Source organism: Ursus arctos, unplaced genomic scaffold (assembly GCF_023065955.2).
Source record: "Ursus arctos isolate Adak ecotype North America unplaced genomic scaffold, UrsArc2.0 scaffold_18, whole genome shotgun sequence".
Lineage (NCBI taxonomy): Eukaryota > Metazoa > Chordata > Mammalia > Carnivora > Ursidae > Ursus > Ursus arctos.
Window position 1 is genome coordinate 7,946,914 of NW_026622852.1, and position 14,658 is coordinate 7,961,571.

Below are 14,658 nucleotides of genomic sequence, written 5' to 3' on the forward strand. Positions count from 1 at the left end.
ACCCACCCACTTCAGGCCTTTCATCCCCTTATTCCTTCCCCCTCACCAGCCTTATTCCGATGTAGCTTTGGGGAGTGAAAACATCGTGCGTTAGGCACCCAAACATTTTCCTCTAATATTTTCACCCACAGCTGCTCTGAGACTCTGTTTATAGTTCAGTGTGGTCTGGGGAAGAGAAAAATAGCTAACTTTTTAAAAAGATTTTATTTATTTATTTATTTATTTATTTATTTGAGAGCATGAGTGCGAGAGAGAGAGAGAGAGAGAGAATGCGCGGGAGAAGCAGACTCCCTGCTGAACAGGGAGACGCATGTGCGGCTTGATCTCAGGACCCTGAGATCATGACCTGAGCCAAAGGCAGACGCTTAACCAACTGAACCACCCATGTGCCACGAAAAGTGTCTTTTTGATTAGGAGAGAGAGGAAGGATGGAAAAGGGGGAAGGGGGAGAGAGATAAGCAATGGAAAAAAAAAACACATATTTACAGTTACAGATATAATCTCCTCAGAGACCTGCACATTACTCTATAAATACGCACATATCCTGCCTTGCCTTCCCTGCACAGTCTTCCAAGCAGACAGATATTTTATTTTTGCTTGCTATTACTTATGTGCTGAAAGCAGAGGATTATTTTACCAAGAAAAGTGGTCAGACTTAGAAAGTAAATGTGTTTCCTAGGGGTTACTCTGTGCTGCTCTCCATGATAGTCAAGGAGTGCATGGAACTTTCGGGTTGTGCAGAAGTCCTAGGTCAACCTGGCATGCCTGGCAGGCACAAGGAGCCACTCCAGTTGGAAGGTGGAGGAAGGAAAAGGGGCAGCACACAATGTGAGGAGAGTGCTGGAGAATGAGTAGAGGAGGTGATGTAATTTTTAATCCTTTCTTTGCGAGTAGAAGATTAGGACAAGATAAAAGTCAATCAAAAGATTTTTAAGAAGATTTAATGAGCATAACATTTAAGATTTCGTAAATGGAATAAATCTTTAGACTCCTTTTAGTTTTATTTTTCGGTTCCCAGACTGTGCTTCTTGGAATATCACTCATTTATATTTGTACTACATGTAAATTGTGGTTTACCTATTGATTATGCCTTTATGGAAATCAGCTTTAGATTTCAAATCTACTATAAAATTTGTATAGGGAATTTGGAGAGGGCCATCAGAAGCCAAAGACTTGGGGAGCCTGGGTGGCTCAGTTAGTTAAGCTTCCAACTCTTGATTTCAGTTCAGGTCATGATCTCAGGGTTGTGAGATGGAGCCCTTCATGGGGCTCCCCGCTCAGTGCAGTCTGCTTAAGATTCTCCCTCTGCCTCTTCCCTTCTTCACACTTGTGCTCTCTCTCTAAAATAAATAAATAAATCTTGAAAGAAAGAAAGAAAGAAAGAAAGAAAGAAAGAAAGAAAGAGAAAGAGAAAGAAAGAAGAAAGAAAAAGAAAGAAAGAAAGAAAAAGAAAGAGAAAGAAAGAAGAAGAAAGAAAAAGAAAGAAAGAAAGAAAGAAAGAAAGAGAAAGAAAGAAGAAAGAAAGAAAGAAAGAAAGAAAGAAAGAAAGAAAGAAAGAAAGAAAGAAAGAAGAAAGAAAGAAGGAAAGGCCAAAGAGATTAGAAAGTTGATAAATAAGCTATGGGTAGAATTAGACATCAGGGATGTCATGTTTATTGATGGAAGACTAGGGAAAAATAAGACTTCATGAAACTCTCCATCTAACTCACTTAACTTGCATGGGTTTTGTTTGCTTGAATTTGTCAAGAAGGGGCTGCAAGCACCTCTTCTAGATGAAATGTTAGTGAAATTCTGAGAATGAGCTGTGGTCTTCAGCCTCTGTAGTCAGACAACAGATTGGAACTGAAGCCTTCCCTTGACTGTTACAATCAGATTGTCGTCTTGCCTCTCAGCCCAGCCTTAGGTAATGAGCTCTCAGTCCACGCATCTAAACCAGGGTCCTTAATGCTGTGACCCTTCTTAAGGAAAGGCCATCTTCCACTTCTATTGAACTAAACCAAAGACTACAACCTTTCATTTCCAGGAACTTAGTACTTACTTATTTCTCTGAGAGGGGCAAGGAATTGTTCTTACGGTTTTGAACAAGAGCAACGGTATTCATATGGATAGAAAGCATGTGCATATTTCAAGGGTACTGTTCTAACGGGACGTGAAGAATGCATGAATGTCCTTCACTAAAGGGAGAGTTGTTTGGTGTGGGGAGAAGGGAGAGCTGGGGAAGATTCCACAGAAGATGTCTTTGCAGTCACTGAGCCTCTACCAATCACCTATTCCTAAAAAGCACTCACTGTCTAGAGACTTCATGCAGAATATAGGTAAAAAAAATATATTTTCTGGACCAAATACTACTCTGGTTATCAACTCTTACTTTATTTATCAAATCTATAATCCATAGCCCTGTGTGTTCAGTTTTTTGTTAGTACTTTAGCTTGATTATACTTCTAGCCAAATCTACACTAGAAAACTATCTGGGGGACTGGGGCACTTAGCAATTTAATCTAGAAAACTAATTTCATCTGAAATATCTAGATTTTGGCTTTACTTCATTTCTCCTCTCACGCCATCTGTCATGATGCTTCTCAGAGGACTTTGGGTGGTTCACAGGCTAAAGGAGGGAGGAAATAACCTTTTCCTTGCATGATATCAAGTATCATTGGAATTGACTATTCTGATTATCATTAATATTACCTAAGGGAAATGTCAAGGAGATTAAGAAGGCCTAAGTGCTAATTTTTATAAAGATTTATTATTTGTCCAGCAGGTGGGGCACCCATTTTGATATGTTGTATAAAATGGGTTTGATTAAATAAGATACACATAATACTCTTTTTTATGATAAAGATTATCTTAGTGAGCAACTCCAATTGATTAAGAAGAAATCAAATTCCAGAAAGATTTAAACCATATTGCTAGCTAGATACCATCCGTTCCCCTGGAAAGCATCCACTGGACCTAAGTTTTGGCGGCATCTACAGAAACAAGCAGCAGTTATAACCTGCCCCTCATGACGTTGAGACTGTGAGCATTTTTTTTTCTATTTCCTCAGAGAGTGAAAAATATCCATGACTTCTCACTGTTCTCTTATTCTCACTTTCCCAAAGTTAAACAAAAAGTTTTAGATGAAGGAAAAGAGACAGAAGATGCAAACCAACAATGTCCCCCATTGGCATTATTCTTGGTTTGTTTTTCTTGGATCTGTCCAAGTCTGTCCCGAAATGATTATATAATTCATTTATTTATAATCACTAAACACTTACGAAGCTCTTGGTAATTATATGCAATTTGTGAGATTTTGTAAACTCTGCTTTTTGTCCTCAAATTAGAATTAGAATTGACCCTGCTCTTTTGTTTTCCATGGACTCTGAGGAAGCCCTTATTTAGCCTTTACATACAATGGCAGAAATTTTATCCGAATCGGCTTGAAGCTAATGATCTTCCCCTCTCCTCGAAACTAACTTTTTCCTTTCTAAAAAAATAAAATAACTTTTTCCTTCATCCTCCTGTCTTTCTGCCTCTCCCTCACCTCTCTCCCCACTGCTGAGCAGGACTCCTGAGCTAATATTATTTTCGATATAGTAACAGAGTCCATAATGTAGATAAAATGAAGCAACAAAGTACAATCATTTCCTGTAAAATGTGAATGTTCAAGACACGGGGAAGATACAAATCTACTTGGGACTAGATGTGGGTTTGTTCTTCAGTCCATTTATGGTGATGATTTTTTTTTAAAGATTTTATTTATTTATTCGACAGAGATAGAGACAGCCAGCGAGAGAGGGAGCACAAGCAGGGGGAGTGGGAGAGGAAGAAGCAGGCTCATAGCAGAGGAGCCTGATGTGGGGCTCGATCCCATAACGCCGGGATCACGCCCTGGGCCGAAGGCAGACGCCTAACCGCTGTGCCACCCAGGCGCCCCATGGTGATGATTTTTTTTAAATCACGTACTGCAGGGGCACCTGGGTGGCTCAGTCGGTTAAGCGTCTGACTCTTGGTTTTGGCTCAGGTCATGATCTCATCAGTCGTGGGATCGGGATGGAGCCGCACATGCAGCTCCTCACTCAGTGAGGAGTCTGCCTGAAAAGTTCTCTCCCTCTGTCCTTTCCCCACCCCACGCATACTCTCTCACTCTCTCTGTCTCTAAAAATAAATAAATCTTTAAAAAAATTATGTACTGCAAAATAAAAAATTATATACCACCTTATACACTGGAAAAAATGGGATATATGTGATTTATTAATAAAGCACTTTATCAGTAGGAATGTTTCATTTCTAAGGCTATGTAACAGGAAAATGACAGCATATATAGACAGCATTGGTCAATTTGATAATTTTCTAATCAAAATACCTATAAATGTATGGTTTAGCTAATATGTAACAATGGTCTATGCTTTAAAACTTTAAAGCTTTCACATCTGTTACATATTTTTGACTTTCAAAAATGTGGGTGGAAGATATATTTTCCCGTGAAGAAATACATTAAGAGAAACTAGTATCTGGCCCTAGTAAAAATTTATGGACCCAATCCCATTTTTTTCCTCTTTTGAATTTTGGAACATTTTTCACAATCCCATTCAAATTCCTTAGTGACTAAATTTCTATTCCCTCCAGTATTCAGAATCCCCCAATGGAAAGTTAAGTTACTTTTAATACCTTTTTCTTTTTCTTTTTCTTTTTCTTTTTCTTTTTTTTTCTTTTTCTTTTTTTTTCGTCTTCTTCTTTTTCTTCCTCCTCTTCTTCTTCTTCTTCTTCTTCTTCTTCTTCTTCTTCTTCTTTTCTTTTTTTTGTGGAAGGTGAAAAACAGAGAGGCTCTTAAGTAGTAACATCATGGTAAGTATGTCACCAAAAAAAAAAAAAAAAGATGCATTGTCTTAGAGGAAAGCTCACCAAAGCACACTTTAGGACTTGCCATCACAATTTCACGTGGGCACATCTATCTGCCAGCGATCACTTCTGCACAGGTGGTTATAACCTCTATATTCTTTGGGATCTCAATGCTTTAATGTTTAAGGGCGATCTTGGCCCTTTACAGTATCCAATATGTAGATAACTGAAAAATATTTTTTAATAAGTACTCATAAACTATTTTATTAGCAAGTGGGTATTGAGAATGTTTTATAAGCTTACCCATTCAATGTACAAACTTAGGAACCACTAGTCTGCTCTCTGGTTCAGAAAAGCACCGATTTTCATCACATTCACGGAAAAGAGTGCTGCAGTATCCCAAGTAGAAGTTTCTATTTTCCCAACCCTCACCTCAATCTTAAACAGTATGACCTTACATATAGCTTGAAGCTTATTTTATCATCAATTGTGATCATCACTTGGGAGAAGTCCTGTTTAAAAACAAATCTCCCTTCCGTGACTCCTTAGAAATTTAAACATTAAAAATTTAAAAAAGAATTTAACCATTCGTAGTACATACAATTTCCACCCTACATTTCCCCAACTGATTTAGTTATCAGTTACTTGAGAAATAAGATCTAATATGGAAGAAAGGAGTACCTGGCAGACATTCTGATCTCACCAACTTCCTTCTAGAAGACTGTTTAGTCTACCAAATGAATTTTTAAAGATTTCGTTTATTTGAGAGAGAGAGAGAGAGAGAGAGAACACAAGTGAGGGAGGGAGAGGGACAAGTAGACTCTCTGCTGAGCCCCTACTGGGGCTCGATCATGACCCCGGTATCAAGACCTGAACCAAAATCAAGTCGGACATTCAACCAACTGAACCACCCAGGCGCCCCATATTCTACCAGATTAATTTTTGCTTTGTTGCCTTCCTTCTGAAAAGGAATTGCACACAAAAAGGAGGATGAATGTAAAATTTATCTATCCCAATTAATTTAACACAGAACATTGAGGAAGATAGATTATGTGAGTGACGGATATTGTATAATTTCCCATTTACTTTTAAAACTAAATACTTGTCTTACGCAAGTGATGTGGCTAGATTGATAGAAGCTCCCACTGAGTTTAAGTCATTCCCATCCCAAATACATCTACTTTAAAATATGAAGGAGGGACACATCCACTTCACCGAGCAACGAGACTCTGCCGTTCTCAGTTCTCCTGGAACTGTTTTTGCTCTTGCTTCCCATTCTAGCAGAAATTATGAGGAAATTATTAGAATGAGAAAGCAAGGGACGTTTCCAAGTTTATTTTTAAAGTCAGAAAAATGAATGCTAGTGACGGCATACTCCAGATGACTCCCACGATTCCACTATGTGCATCATCATTGCCCTTGAGTTCACAGACTTTACTATTTATCAAGTACCATCTTCCCATTTTACAGGCAAGAGAGGTCACCTGCCTGCTGGGCGGGAGCCAAGCCAGGGTATGAATCCATGGGCTTGGGAGCCAGAGACCCACCCTCTCTACACTGCATTTCAGAGAAATCTAGCGTTTCTTCAGCATAAGACATTTATCAGTGATGACTTACATTCACTCAAGGCAAAGTGGGTGCTGAGACACTGATGACTTCATTACATAAATACCTGAAGCGTACAGAGAGGAAAAACTTCAGAAAAAAATCAACTACCAAATAGAAGAAAGAAGAGCCAGCTACTTCTAAATTAAGGTAGATGAATAGAGTGTAAATAACCCCACGTGTGATCCACACGGCAATAGAAGTTACAAATATAAATTTAAAATGTTCCATTATTTATTAAATCTGAGATTTAAAGATGGAGAAATTACGTGCTCCGCAACCTAGAAAACCTTCCACTTCTTTTCTCCCCACCCCTCAACACTTTTTCTTAAAAGTGGGCCAGCATCCTTTATCATACAATGAACGTCCGGCACCAGATCTCCTACTTGGGTAGAAACTATGTCTGAAAAAGAATAGTCTGTCCTCTTATTTTTAAAATGTGGGTAACAAATATATACCTGATTATCAGAGACACTCCGAAGCTAAAACTAGAAGATGCTGGTTTTAACTGCAGGTATCTGATGGCCACAAACACAGAGATTCATGAGAATTCCCATTCCTTAAATAAAGAGAACTCGTCTAAAAAGTTCTAAACGTTCAGTGGCCTCTCTGAAATACCTGTAGCAAAACAAATTGTTTCTATCCTTCATTATACTCACATATTTCCTAGGGTAGCTACTTCTCAAAGTATTGAACAAGTTGCTGAATATCTGAGCGATCATTGGCCAACCCAGTTTGTACCGACAGTGAGAAATCACGGAAACTTTTAAGGATCCAATTAGTAAATTTATCTTTTTAACTAATGTGTAGCCAGTAAAATGTAAACTTAAGTACTCCCTTACTGGTTTGAGAGCAATCTTTGTCTATGGGGCTGACATATATTTTAATATTCACAGAAAGGACAAAAGACCATGACTGTAATAATGACTTATTTTTAAAATCAGGTAAATATTTAATTATTTCATTTAACTTAGAGAATTGCATTTTTTCCCTTAAAAAGTAAGTATGTCAGGCTGTGTTTTTTCTGTATTGCGCTGCCTCACTCACACCTGTCTGGAGCCAGTGAATGAACATATTTTATTTTCAGTTGAGAGATTTTTATCAGTACACTTAAAGGCAGCAGGGTGCACAATTAGGTATGCCTGCCATCTGCATAGCCCTCCAGGTGCAAGAGGCATTAGCTTTATTTAATATTACCACAACATTAATTTTACTTCATTAATTTATGTCATTTGTCCTTTATTTCAAACTCAGATTGCCAAAACAATAAGCGTTGGAGGTGATGACCCAATTCTGGTTTTAGAGAAAGCCTGATAAAATCTTAACCTCATTAGCAAGAATACTCTTAAGAGCAGGAATTGACCAGCTTGCTTTCACATTTTAAAAAAAGGAGCCTATCAACAAAACCTTCCTGACTTTGGTATCATAGAGTTTTTCCAAAGAGGGAGTATCTGGTGAGATTACTGTTGTAGGTGGCAATGACAAGGCACTAGAAAATACCGAATTACATAATGGAAAGGTATTTTCTTTCAGTTCCTTTAAGAGTTACCTGCTGAGTCATTACCACCATTTTAACATTTATTTCTCCCTTTCTAGCAAAGCGAGCAGGCCTTCTGAGCCTTGGTAGGCAAGAGTATCCTGATGGAATTTAATTAAGTGGATTTTGCTTATAGTTACTTCATATTTATGGCAAATGATATTCGTCTTCCAAGTACTGAGATACGATGCCTCTTATAGGCACATTTAAGTTAAAAATTAGTCTATATTTAAAGAAAACTATTTAATCATACTGTTAATTATTAAATATTACATGAGTTATACAAGGATATGGAAAACATGGATTGTATGACAACTGAAATTTTGGTATGTATTGATTCTCAACCACTTTAGAGGAAAAAGACAATATTACACAAAAATGAAAAGTGAAGGCTATTAAAGAAAGCTATTGAATTTATATTACCCTCTGTGTACCAGGATATAACACACATGCACAACTATTACCATTTCTTGATTAGATTATCCTGTGCATGGTATCAATGCTTTAGAGTTATCTCATTGGATTTTCCAAAGCAAGGTAAATCTGTACGTCTTACCAAATGGAATAATGTGCCTTCGGGTTAATGAAGTTCAGGCGAGTGGAACTTTGAATGTCAAATATTTCAAGGTAGACCCAGGAAAAAAAAATCATAATTTCTAATACATCAGTAAGAAAAAAAAAATCGGACAAAAAGTTTGTTTTCCGAGGACAGTTGTACTGTTTCTGAAAATACGTACACATGCAAAGAGGAGGAGGGCGGGGGAGGGAAGGAGAAAGGATCACAAAGTATTCCCACAGGACACAACCCTCTGAAAAAATGCTCCGTGTTAAATGAACAGGTTGAAGCTCCTCCTAGAAGCCGCCCAAAGCAGTCTTTTGATGGTAGTACTTTCAGAGTCCTCAAGAAACATTTTTTAGTGAGAGAATTCCAAGATCATTGCCATAGATTTGCCTCCTTTTTGACAGAATTCTTTTCAAGGGCCCACGATTGAACTTCCAGTACTTCACCAACCGGTAAGTAAAATTCTTAGATAATGTAATACATTTTTTCTAATTTACATCAAAATGAACAATAGGGACTACCCAGCTCTATTCTGAAGGGAAAAAGCAGCTGCAATATAAAGTATACAAAAGGCACTTTTAAAACATTTGCTCTGTCTAGTTTTCATGCTCTTTCATTTAGAAATTTTCTTGCCGCCCACAATTTTTTTCCACTTGAGGTGACAGAGGGCAGTCCCGCCTTACAAATAACTCTCTTTCGAAAAGGGCAAAATTAAACATTAACTCCTAATCGACAAAATTGAGGAACATCTATGCATAAATCAAGTGCGTTCCAGAATACTTGTCACTGACATGAACCAACACACGAGGCCTGCTGGAAGCAGGTGATGATAGTTTTGACATTCCCACATCTAGACCAAAAAAGAAACAAGGCTATTTAGTCCTATCTCCCCGCAGGCATCCTTTCAACTTCTCTACTCCCGAATTAACACCGTCCTCAGACAAGCAGCCAGCTGATCAGATCTAAGGCAACGTAGGACAGGTCACCTCAGAGCAAGGAAGGGGTTCCTTGGCTTCACCAAACCTATCACACTCTGCTTTACCACTATGCCCCCAAATAAAACAAAAATGTGTCCTTTTTCTTGTCTCATCTGTCGTGAATTTTCATGTTTTCATGCTTCGCACTCCATCCCTGTTGTGATGTGTGGAGCCTACGGACTTGCGACACCACATCGCGACGACTCCAGCAGCTACAGGCCCGTTGGTGCTGCAATGAAACACGTTATTATTATTATTGTTGTTCTCCTTAGTGTTATCACCATCATTGTCCTTTGGGAGGGTTCAGAAAGAACACCAGAAATGTGCAGTATTCACCAGTGTGGTTTAATCACATGAGCGATTATATGGCACCGATTATGGGCAATTCACTGTCTTGAGTTGTACGTAGCAGTAACTATAAGGTTCAAGTCCTCAAACTCTTTGCTCAAACACTTTCTTCCACAGAGAACTCTCTTATATACACAAAGTAATACAGGAAGCATAAGCCTTTTTCACATCTCTCCGATGCTGATGAATCTATGTATTCCTCTCAATCTTTTCCCTCCCTTTCTCCTTTCTCCCTCCCTCCCTCCCCTTTCCTGTGCTGACTTTGCTAATTAGTAGCAATCCAGGAGGTGAGTTTTCCTCAGTGTTTTTATATCCCCACAGTGGCATGCCCACTGTTTCCTTTTTTGCATTTAGCATGAAGGCTGCAGCTAGCCAACTAAAACAATATTAATACCATGAAATGAATCACGACCTATAATGTAATCATGTGCATGCTCAGCAAACATGTATAACTCTTCCTATTAGCCAGGTACAATGACGGTAGGTATGACTATAAAAACATTTAAGACGCTGTTACTAGTGTTCCCAGGACTCCATAACAAAGTACCACAAACTCGGTGGATGATACAACAGGTGTTTATTCTTTCACAATTTGGAGTCCAGAAGTCTGAAATCAAGGTGTCAATAGGGCCAACCTCCCTCTGAAGACCCTAGGGAAAAATCTTTCCTTGCTTCTAGTTTCTGGTAGCCCCCAAGGTGGTCTTTGGTTTGTTTTCTCCCCCATCTTTACATGACCTTCCTCCCCTATATCTCTGTGTCTTGATATGGCCTTAAGGATTTAGGGCCCAGCGTGATCTTATCTTAACTAATTGTATCTGCAAAGACCCTATTTCCAAATGAGATCACATTCTATGCTTCCCTGTAGTTGTGAATTTTGGGGAGCTGCTACCCAGGCAAGTACAGACACCAGGGACTGTTCTCCTTGGGGGTACTCCCACATATTTACTCCAACTTTAATTGGCTTAAGTTGCTCCCCTTGAGTCTACCATGGAGTGCCGGGGAGAATACCCCCTGAATTGTTGCAACGTGCGTTCCTGTCCATTCTGTGTAAGAATCACGGAATGCTTGTACTTTAGTACTGGATGCAAGCTTTGAGATAAGAGGACCTATCATCTTACAGATGAGTGAATCAGACGGAATACACATGTTCATTAGCTAGTGAGGGGCAGACCTAGCAGAACAAATGTTCCCCAATTCCTTGCTCGGTGTTCAAATCAGACTTTCACATCTATGAACATAAATAACTTCATTATGACTTTTTCTCTCTGAACTCGCTTTAGCTCTTGACTACCCCCAAGAACAATTCACAATATCGCTGCATTAATACAGCACCCTCGGAAAAACAGATGGAAAAACAGACTAATACTTCAGTATTAGTAAAAATTCTGCATGTAAGAAACATCGAGCTTTTCATAATGATGTTGTCCAAAGTTCTGATTGTAACTATGGACACCATATGTTGAGTCAGACATGATAAAAACCAATTTTAAATTGTAAATCTTGAACAATATAATGAAGGTTTTTCCCAGTAAAAGGAACAAACAAAAAAACAAGCCTGTTTCTTTATTTGTGCCCCATGAAACTTGTTATTTATTCACTTCAATTCTCCATTTACACAAGTGTTGTAATAAAATATCTGTACACTACTTCTGTTACAAATATAGATAATATTTAAAGTGACTTTATATATTCTAATGTAGGAGTTTCACGCTCTAAAATGGGAATGAACACATGATAATTGCTCACCAGTTGTCTCAATAAACAGCTCCATCTGTTTCCCGTAAACTATTGTATTATAAGATGTTAATATAAGGCAATGAAATGAAGTTATGCTAATCCCCTTAATTTTTCTATCAATTTACTAATGGCACACAACCAAAATAATTACTAACACATTGCTTTTTCTCTGTCATTAAGATTAATAGTAGTTGAAAACCAACGGCACAGCACGCACGTTTAGTGCTGCATCGGTTAAAACCAGCGTTAAAGATTCTGAGCGACTTCTAGGTTCCTCCATGGCGAGCACGGCTGCTTTCTAGAGAAACTACAGTCAATAGCGGGTGGCATCACCATCTTCCTTACAGAAACATGCAAATATTTTATAACAGGTCAAAAATAAAAATGAACACCAAGATTTGCATCGGATGTGTCCTTCACCCACTTGGGGACACTGCTTCATATAATCGCTATTTACTCAACCTTAGAAACCTATTTTAGGAGGAAAATATGTATGTGTGGGTATATTAAAGGTGGGGAGAGGAAATTTTTTTATAATATTCAAATATTTTAAATACTGAGAGTGTTTTTAAGGATTTTCAACAGAGAAAAATGTTTTCTTTTCTAGTTAGAAATGGGGAGAGGAGCTGGACTGAGAAAATGAAGCATTTTTTAAAATAAAACTTGAGATTTTTTCTTCTTTATTTTATATTTTCATTCTTACCCTAATTTACTAAAGCCATTTCTCTTAGGTTCGCTTTATAATTATTTTTTTCTTTCTCTACTAACCAGTTCGGCACACCATAATTTCTGCACGTGTGACTATAAAATGTCAGACATCTTTACAAAGAAAGACTGGATTTACCGATGCACACAGTCCTTCCCTTTGAGTTTATGTTCACAAAATTTAAGGAGAAAGGAAAAATGATGCCAGGTTGCAAGGAAATCACTCCCACATGAGAAAAACAAACTTAAGTGGCATTTTCCCCCCGGAGTTCTGAAGAGCCTGATGAAGACGGCACGGGGAAAGTCATCCGCAAGACCAGTTCCCTTCCCTTCACAGTGTGGGATGGGAGAGGGGGTTGAGTTGGCCCCACTCTGCAGAAAATTCAGGAGAGAACCATCAAGGTGACAGTTCCTTTCGTCCGCTTGAGGATGGCAACAGCTTCTTCGTGGGTCACCCCTTCCAGACTCTGCCCATTGACAGCAATGATCTGATCACCCCTTTTGAGACGCCCGTCTTCCGAGGCTGCTCCCTGCAATTATAAAGTAGGCTTGTTTGCTTCTCAAAAAATGCTGCCTCGCAGCTACACAACAGAAAAAGATCTGAACAAGAATGTAAATTGCTCTGCATGTACACACACAGTGCTCCCGGTGCTCCCCGGGTGCTCCACAGCCATTAAGCAATGATGAACAGACACAGAGGAGGTCTTGCTCCTAAATGGTTTAGCACCGAGATTCCAATTTCAGAGAGAATTCAGCAGTCAATAGATTAGCTGGATGGTTTTTGGCTGTTTGGCGCAGCAGTTGGTGGGAACTCAAATTAATAAAGAATATTTGGGAATTTGCCTAGCAGGAACGATTTCATAGGATCCAGGGATTTTTATCCTGTAAAGGAGGCCTACAGAAGAAGACAAAGGACTAGACAGGAACAAAAGCAGTTCTACAGGACGAGGGCGTGAGGCCATGGAACCTGAAGGTCTGCAGAAGCATGAAGCCCACACGCACGTTGACAAGGGCAGGGCAGGACACGAGTCCTACGGAGTCTAACTGTAATTCTTTCTGTGGCTTTGAATAGGCTGCTCGAGCTGCTTGTGCTTTACTTCCCCAGCGTGTGTGGAGTCTTCATATTTCTTATGGGCCTTAAATGATTCAGATTAAACACAGACATGGCTGTGTGAAAAAGAATCCCATCTTAAGGCATGCTTATAGTAGGCAATTATGCAATTAAATATAAGATTAAAAATATGGAAAAGTTAATGAGGAATCCATAATGATGAAATTCTTAAAATATGTTCTAACTAGCATGCCTTAAATAAATTGTTCCAAGGCTGAGGAAAAGGACTGCATGACTCTTCTATTCACTGACAAATGCTGTTTGTATTTTTGGACATACCAATGGCTTTTAAAAAAAATCTCATAAATTAAGCCTATAACTAGGTTGCTGTAGATACAGCACTTTGAGTTGGTTAAAAATAATAATTCTTTTTCAAAATAATGGAATAAAACCGCCATAGGTAGGCACTTTACAGGACAACAGAGCTAATCTAAAGCCCTGAATCAAACTGTTTAACAGGTCGGTGCAAGGTTTGTCTGCTCCTTTGCACTGCGAAATCTTGAGATTCCAGATTTTCTCCTGCAGGAAATTATGTCCAATTTTGGAGCTCCTGAAAAAATGTCTTAAGAACGTATTAACAATAATTGTACGGGTTTGAATTATTTTAACGGCTTCACCAATGCTGCAGTAAGTTTATTCTTATTCTAAACCTCCTTAAAATAGCATACTTACTGTATCATTACAACTAAATGCAGTTTTCTAAAAAACTGAATTCCGTGATTGCAAATAGCTGCTTTACTGCAGGTGACAGAGTTTTTGCATATTTCGCAAGTTTTTCAGTTGTCATTTTTCTATTTTACTCAATAAAATTTAACTGCAAAATAAAGGCCCTATTATTTAATCTGTGTAACTGTTTTATGTATTTTTCTGTGTCTATTTTATATTTCACAACCAAAAACATCACAAAGGAAAAGAAATGCCAGCACTCTACAGCGTACATATTTAAAATGTCCCATTTTCAAAAGACATTCAATCATAGGCAACCTGTTTTCAAAGGACAAAAAATCAGGCCTTACTGTCTAACTAAAGTTCATTAATATTTTTATTGCATATTGTCAAGAGTTCCTATGGAATTTCAATTTGAGCCTATTTTCCTTTAAACATAACTAAACCTCAAATTGGACAAAAATATTTAATGACCTGTTCCTGAAGGGAGTTCCAACAGAAAATGATCAACTGCTAACCATTTGGCGTTACCTCAGGCCATAAACTAATAAGCCAGCTGCTGACCACTATTAATGAATGTTTAGGGGGA

The 14,658-nt window shown here is 38.4% G+C and overlaps 1 protein-coding gene across 21 annotated transcripts in view; it reads right to left on the reverse strand.

Moving 5' to 3' along the window:
• Nucleotides 1-10,410: 10,410 nt before the first annotated feature.
• The window catches only part of MPDZ (multiple PDZ domain crumbs cell polarity complex component), a 168,726-nt gene continuing 164,478 nt past the window's right edge, over nucleotides 10,411-14,658 (reverse strand). For all 21 annotated transcript variants that reach the window (XM_048222973.2, XM_048222968.2, XM_048222978.2 and 18 more), the window contains one exon: nucleotides 10,411-12,822. In XM_048222973.2, coding sequence (XP_048078930.2) covers nucleotides 12,676-12,822 — 147 coding nt within the window. In that variant the 3' untranslated portion in view covers nucleotides 10,411-12,675. The remainder of the gene's footprint in view (nucleotides 12,823-14,658) is intronic.